This window comes from Erythrolamprus reginae, chromosome 3 (assembly GCF_031021105.1).
Source record: "Erythrolamprus reginae isolate rEryReg1 chromosome 3, rEryReg1.hap1, whole genome shotgun sequence".
NCBI lineage: Eukaryota > Metazoa > Chordata > Lepidosauria > Squamata > Dipsadidae > Erythrolamprus > Erythrolamprus reginae.
In genome coordinates, this window is record NC_091952.1 from 53,663,433 (window position 1) to 53,671,551 (window position 8,119).

Sequence of the window (8,119 nt, forward strand, 5' to 3'; positions counted from 1 at the left end):
AGCTCCTTGTAATGTGAGGAGAAATATAAACTGTTAGCATAAAAGCCAAAAAGCATTTTGCTGAGTGTACATTTTAGAAAATGGCTTTCAGTTAGTCTTTTCCCTACCTCCTTTTTTCTAGATACAGCTGTGGACATTTTGAATGCAAATCCACATTAAATTGTGAGAGGAGGGGCTTTGATTATTTCCTTCCTGCTTCAGTTTTTTGCCAGAAATTGTTCCTATCCCTTTGGGGAAATAGTAGTTTGAGTAATTGAAGAAGTTATAGAAATACCTCTGTTTTTACTTAATTTAAAATATAACAGAAGGTACACATGTAATAATGGCATTGCACTTATGCTTAACATATGTAGCTGACTCTTCCCTCCACCCCCCAATAATATACTAGCGGAAAAACATAAGGTTGGTGGATGTGGCAATTTATCTCCTTACACACTTTGAAACTGAACCATATTTTTCAAACAGAATTAAAATACTTTCTATTCAGAATGAAAGTATTTTCTTTCAGAAAACTTGTCATTCAGCTATGCTTTTCAAGCTTATCACCAGAGCTCAGGAAAGTGTATTTATCTTCATTTAGAATAATTTTGCAAAGCTTTCATAGAGATCAGGAAAATTAGCCAGTTAATATATAATTAAAATAATTATTCGGTTTGTAGGATTTTCTCCATACTCATTGATGTGGAGAAAATAAATCAATATACATTGAGAAAAATTGAAAAAGTGAAGAGCAAATTAATTTTGTATTTTTGGACCTCACAGAAACTCAAAATACCTTAACACAAAACCAACACAATATATGGTCCCCTAAGCTGGCTATAACTTGTAAAATATATAAGGCAGCACAGCAAGTCACAAAACATGTCAAAAATCAAAATAATTATAAGAATTACCTCTGAATTAATTTATTAATACTAGCAGATATAGGGACAACCTATATACTACACAGTAACAGATGGAGTCTATTATCTTTCATATTTATCCCCAATAATATGTTATTAAAGAAATCTGTGCCATAGTATTGTCACATAATGATTCTATTAGACTTGGATTTAATAGTGTTGTAGCTCACTATACAGTATGGGTCTGGATGCATTCCATGGATTTTCTTGCTGTTTAACAATCTATTGGATTAGGATTCCACTATTGATACCATTCTCAACCTTGCTAGTTATACAACAAAGGTGGTGTATCAGTTAGACTGGGTATCTATTTGTCAAAGATTCTGTGGACTATTACAATTCTTGTGGTTACATCTACAATTGTCATTTGTTTCCCTTGTAGGACAAGAAGTTAATCAAGGCTTTCTTTGATGTCTTAGCTCATCCACAGAACTATTTTAAATACACCGAAAAACACAAGGAAATGCTGCCACGCTCTTTCATCAAACTCCTCCGCTCCAAAGTTTCAAGTTTTCTTAGACCTTACAAATAGCCTCCTGTTTTCACCAACCTTCCAGGTTTCTCAACTGCCAAGAAAACTTTTTTTTCTTATGCTTATTGTTACTTTTTGGTGAATTTTTTCTACAAATAGAAACCCGCCATCTTCACTATGCAGATGCATCTTACACCTGGTCATTCCTTGGCTTTTCTTCGAATCAAATTTACTGATGATTTGGCCATGGAAGGAACAGCTAGCCACAAGGAAATAAATCCCCTCCCTTGTGTTTCCATACTGAAGTCTCAGCCTGTTGAAATCACCCATTTCACCAAGTGACACACTCTTTGCAAAAGTAGTTCCCAGTCCAGCTTTCTCACATATATGCCATTGTGTGTGGCCCCTTGGGCTACCATGCAGCTGCTAAAGAGGCTGTTTGGGTACATTCCTCTGCGTGAACTGTTTCTAAAAAGGAAAACTTCAGCTATCATAAGATCCCTCTACTTCTGGGTCACCAATGAAATGGGAAGACGCTGAGCAACTGCTAAGCGATGGAATCGAACCGGCTGAACACTTTTTTAAAGAACTGAGAGTAATGGAGACCTGGAATGTGGAAGGTTCGGCCTTATTTATCAGACTGTTTATGTTTTTAATTGAAAAATGAATCAAACAGTCTTGCAGAGAGGCTCAAACATGGGGGAGGGGATACAATGGATATAGATCATACAATAAAAAGGTGTATCACAGAAATGTGAAAAGAAATTGCCCTTGTTGGGAATGGCAAGTGTGGTGACTAGAAGAGCATCATTTCATGATGGATTTGGGTGTTAAAAGCCTAGCCACCTACTCATGTCTGGAAAGGGGGAAGGGGCACCAGGGAGCAGAAGATGGTGAAAAGTGAGATTATTCTGTTAAGATTTTCCCCACAGACATTTGTGCTGAGAGATCAGACTTCTTGTAAGCTCTGCCAAAGAGTAACTCAGTGATAAGAAAGTAAGTGGTGTGAAGGGCAGGAATAAGTGAATGTGCACTAGGATGCTCTCCTTTCTACCTTTTTCATATTATTAAGTGCAATCGTTTTGAGTTGTCTTTATATTATTTAGAGGGTTTTTTCCTACTAGAAACTACAATATTTATACCTGCCCGAGAAAAAGAGGATGTGTGTGTACAAGAAACAAAAAAGAATCCAAACATGGAATTGGGAGAATGATGACTAAATGTAACTACATTTTCAGCTTTTGGAATTTTTTTTTCCCACTAGAGTAAACTCCATCATAACTCCTGAAGATAGAGTTTGAGGATGTGAAATTATGCTTTGATAGCAAGCAGCTCCTAAAATCAATTCAATTCAAATGCTATCAAAGGCATCTTTAAAGAATTTATCAAGAATCATATATTGCAATTGGTCCCCATATTAAAACTCTTTTAACACATTCACCATGCTACTTAATCTCACTCTTTCTGAAATTTGGCTTTGTACAGGTAGAAGAATGTTTTGTTCTAACATATTATACAGAGTTGCTCCAATAAGCTGCAGGGCCTATAAAAGGGTCTGGGGTCTTTTGGGTAGTCATAACTTTTAATTCAAGGGGTTTTTTTCTCTTCCTGAATCAAAAAATGTAGCTATGGATTCTTAGTGAGGAAGGAAATGTTTTCTGCACCTACTCAGAGGTACTCTATTTTCTCATGCTACAAAGCTGAATCCTGCATTGAATTTGTTTTTAGAGTAGCTCCTGTTGATATGAAATCATATCAAGTGTTTCTTCCTTGTCCATATCAAATTATATAAACTCAGAGAGCAAGCTACCCCATATAAAAAGCAAAACTCACTCCCTTCTAGCACTAAGGATTAAATGACTACCAGCAAACAATCAAGTTTAGAGAGTATTAAGGACTCTGCAGTTACATAAACTGTCAGTCAAGCACTGATTCATATTCAAGTTAGCAAATGCTAATGCTAATGATGAAAAACAGTCTTAATTTTAAATTAACAGTCAGAATTATGGAAAGTGGTATGCAATTATAATTAGTGCATATACAATACTGCCAATTTTCACCAGTTTTGTGTGCTATGGGTTTTTTACTTCTTATTTTTAACCTGATCCAGAATCATGAAATAGTTCTACCAAGTTCACAACATATTAGCCATGAAAAAGAATGTAGTGGAACCACCAGGAAAGAGGCCCTGCCAGGGGGAATAAAGAGATATTCCATCTTAGGGAGGGGAGGGAGAACATTTAATATCAAACTCTTAAATCTATATCTGCCATTTCCCAAGGAAAGGCAGGCAATCTGGCACAAGATACTTATAATATAGGTTATGAACAATAAATATATAGGTTATGAACCCTGCTTGGGCCTATCCACAAGTACATCAGATTGCAACTGACATCGAAGTGATTTTGATGTAAACACAGTCATATTTTAGTAAGTGAGATTCCATTATTATAAAAGCTAATTGGACGCAACATTTTCTTGAACTTATAAGTATTTGTTTATTTTGTGAAGAGATGAGAGATAGACCCTCAAGTTGGTTATATACTTCCGAGAAAGATAACAGAGACATAACCAGAAATGGGGGACAGCTTTGAAAAGAAAAACAGTGTGTTGAATTTTGCTTTAGTTTCTACCTGGTTTTTGTTATGAGATCTATTTTGCGTGTATCAATATGTAAAAAGTAAAAAAATTAACAAGCAGAAAAATCCATCTCAAATAGGAACTATAACCAGATATAAGCAATAAAGCTAAATTATTTAAGTTGCTGTGCCATATGCCATCATCCAATATCCCTTGAAAAATAATGAAAAAAGGTGTAGTTCATAAAGTTATTTGCACTTGATGAAAGAAATTGTATCTCATTTGTAAAAATAAAAGTTTGCATTTCATATTGCCCATTTAAATTATTAAATGGATTTTTTTGGTGTTTCATTGATCGTCCAGATTTTCCCCATTGCTTATAAAACGGCTAATGCATATTTATTACTGCTTGAAATTCTATTCCTTCCTCCCTTTTTGTTCCTTTTTTCTCTTTAGAAATCAGCCAATTTTTTTACACTAGACAATTTGTAGTCCCCAAAACTAAGGGTTCTGAAACCTAGACATAGAATTTGCACTGTAAAATGCATATTATTGTCTATTATGCATTTCTGCTAAAAATAAAAAAAACGTAACTCCTTTAATATAAAAGCAATTAAAATTGTATAAAAATAGTAGAAATGGAAATAGTAGGAATGAAAACGATTAGTTGCTTTTTCCTGTACCAGGAGTGGAGATTATTTTTAGATGTTTCAAAGCTGCAACTCCCAACATTATTCTCTGTTTATAAAGGCTGGAGGTTGTATGAATTACAGATGTTCAGCAATGTTTTCCAGAAAGAGAAAATTTTGATTATTTTGGGGTCTTACTGTCCTACTACTCAATAGTAGCTCATAGGAACTTTACAAAACCATTTGTCTGGTGGAAGGGTTCTGGGTCTGCATATTCAGGTGTCTGTGACAACTCACCCTGGCCAAAACTCTGCAGGACAAGAGTTACACTAATATCAACGAAAAAGTGGAATACTGTACAATAATTACTGTAAAGAAAGGATGCAAAAGGGGGGACAGAATAAAATGTAAATGACAAAACTTCAAAAAAAATATTTTTGAATAATTAAATTGAATAGTTAAATTGTCCCAAGACAAGTTGTGTCGTAGTGAGTTAGCCATGGTGTTAGCTGCAGTGAGTTGGCTATTTTAAGTTGTTGTGCATGTATTTCGTATAGGAGGGAGGGACTCTTTAAGATGTGATGCTGAGCCTTCAAAAGGATTGGGATACTTTAAGCACCAATCAGAAAGACATTTTATCTGGCAGCCCTCCTTTTGCATAGTTCTGGCAATTTATTTCTGTATGAAAAGCTGAATACACTTATTAGACAAATTTGTGATGGTTAACATTTAGAACTACTTTTACTTTTATATGATGTATGTGGTTTTAAATGAATACTTCATATCCATTTCTCCCTGCTAAAATATTTGGAGTCCTTTCTACAAAAATGAACATAGGAAAACATGCTGGGTAACGCACCAAGAACATATTTCCTCTAACATCCTTTTTCATAATGCTCAAGCAGAAAGCTTTAGGAAATTAACAAGAGGGTTGAAAGGCAATAACATTCTTTATTTCCCAGCAAGTATAATTCAGAAGCATTTTCATTCTAGAGGTTGGATGTAATTATAATGACTTGGGATTATTTAATAATACTTTTAATAACACTGTTGATAATACTTTTCTTTTACAGTAGCATTCTGTGTTTTCCAATAACTGTAAATCAGAAGTACATTATTTTTAGAGGCTGGATATAACTATTATAATTTGGGACTATTTGACCAGGCTTTTCCTCCATTAATCTGAAGTCTACACAAAATTACAGTCTTTACTATATACAGTAGAATCATGGAGAGAAATTCTGGATCTTTTGAAATTTCTACTCTTTGCTATCTTTCGTTTCATTGCTACAGTGCTGCAAAGACTTCTTAGTCAAAAGTGTTTCAGTTTGCTGTTTTGGCATACCAAATTGCTAAAGTATGCAGACTACAGTATTAGAATCATGGGGCAAAAGGACCTGCTTGTGCGTACATACTAAGAAATAAAGTTCATGTATTTCTGAAATCTTGGCTTTTGGGTATGGTTTGGAAGAGATGAATTTCCTCATATATTGTTATTTTTCAGATATTTGTGGTAACTGATAAGTAGGGTTGATTCTAATCAAAATGGCATTAGTGTTTCACTTTTCTTTCTCCTGGGGTTATTGTTAGCACTACATATTTTGGTTTAAAAAAATCTAGATGAACACTAGATAGAGTAAGTACTGTATGCTACAGAAGAATAAAGTTTGCTGCCAGGTTTTGGTTGACACCTAATTGTGGTAACAAGTTTACAGAAGCAGTGGGTTAAAACATAAGGAGTTTAATAAGATGACAACCTATTAACAAGTTTTGCATTAAGCTGATTCTATGGGAAGGAGTTGACCCTACAACAGATGATACAGCTTCAGCTCCTTTCTCCAAAGAGTCAAATCTCGATCACAACATCCCTCCTCCTAGAATCAAGTTTTTAAAAAGTTTTTCATTGATGTTTGCAACATGTTTATAAAGGACGGAATTACAATAGGACCCAGCAGATGGCAGCATGTACCGCATGAGGGAGGGGCGATTCAAAAATGTGAAAAATGAAATGAATGAAATTCAGCGTTCCAAGTTCAGAATTATAGATGAAATTAGAATTCAAAAACGTGTCAGAAGAGGTTCTTGGAAAATCACTTCCATTGGTTGCAAAGAAAACCCCACAGATCTTGCAATCTGTCAATAAATCAGCAGGAGTTGGGCTCGAGGACAAGACTTTATTAGTATTGTTTAATTGGCATGTAGTATCTCAATACAGTCGCTGGCAAGAGGAAAATACTTTTTAACCTCCAAAGCTTTTTACAGACAACTAGACTGGTTCTGAATGAAAACTATTTTCATTCTGTTTGAAAAGCATGGCTCAATTTATTGCCATGTCTCCCAACCTTCTATTTTTTTCCACTACAGTTGTATACCATAACCATTCATCTCAAATGCTGACATTTTTGAAACATGGCACAATTAACGAGAAGCCAATTTAACAAGCAAGCAGGTAGAACATTTAATTGAAAAGGAAACAAGCCGATCCAGATCTTCCATGTCTGCGAATTGAGCTACTGCATTGCTTTCCGCCTGAGAAAAACAGAGGTTTAGGCATTCAAGTCCCATGCAGAAATTAAACCAATGAGACCAAGTTATCTGTTTTTACTACAATACTCAGAAGACGAAAATCCAACCAGCAAGTCAACAATTTAAAAAATTGCAATATAACAAATCTAACTTTGTACAAAGTATTCAATGAGAATATTTTATTTATTCAGATCTAGGATGTTATTTGAGCGTTCCCTTTATCTTTTTGATATACAAATATATGTGTGTTTATGTCTGCATAAGTCTCCCTTTTCATGATCAAAAATGTTACATACATACATAATAGTACTATAATAATATATACATGTATTATATACATATTATATATGTATTATATACATATTATAATAGTACTATTATAGTACACACACATACATATGTATATGTATGCATGCATAATATATAGTCTCCCTTTTCATTATCTGCAAAAATATGTTACATACATACAGGTATGTATGCAACATATTTTGCTGATAATGAAAAGGGAAACTATTATGCAGGCATACATACACACGTATACATACAGGCATACATACACACGCACATGTGTATGTGCATGTGTGTGTACTATAATAGTACTATAATTTATGTGTGTGTGTGTGTGTGAAAACAAATATATAATACATTATAAACATATTATATACATATATATTATTATAGTAGTATTATTACTAGTCGACCTCTCCCTGTTTCTAAAGAGGTCTGTAAGGGGCGTGCATAAGCCCCTATTGTCCCCTTTTATCGTTCCTTTTTCCTTACGTTTATATAAACTACTACTATCCTATACATTTTAGCAATGTGATCCGGATGCGGAAATCCAAAAGTTGGAAGCCGGACTTCCATTTGGGTGGAAGTCAGGTTATCGCTCCGCCGAAAGGGCAAAAGAAAGGGCAAGAGGCTTCGGCCGCCATTTCTACGCATGATAGGAAATGCGGCTCCTGGCAAGAACAGCGGGCCCTGCTTTTCCTTTTCCGGTAACCCCGGAACCT

General features: G+C 34.8%; 1 protein-coding gene across 2 annotated transcripts in view; it reads left to right on the forward strand.

Annotated features, from left to right (window-relative positions):
* Positions 1-4,269, forward strand: part of SCUBE3 (signal peptide, CUB domain and EGF like domain containing 3) — a 136,683-nt gene extending 132,414 nt beyond the window's left edge. For both annotated transcript variants that reach the window (XM_070745311.1, XM_070745312.1), the window contains exon 23: positions 1,285-4,269. In XM_070745311.1, coding sequence (XP_070601412.1) covers positions 1,285-1,434 — 150 coding nt within the window. In that variant the 3' untranslated portion in view covers positions 1,435-4,269. The remainder of the gene's footprint in view (positions 1-1,284) is intronic.
* Positions 4,270-8,119: the final 3,850 nt, after the last annotated feature.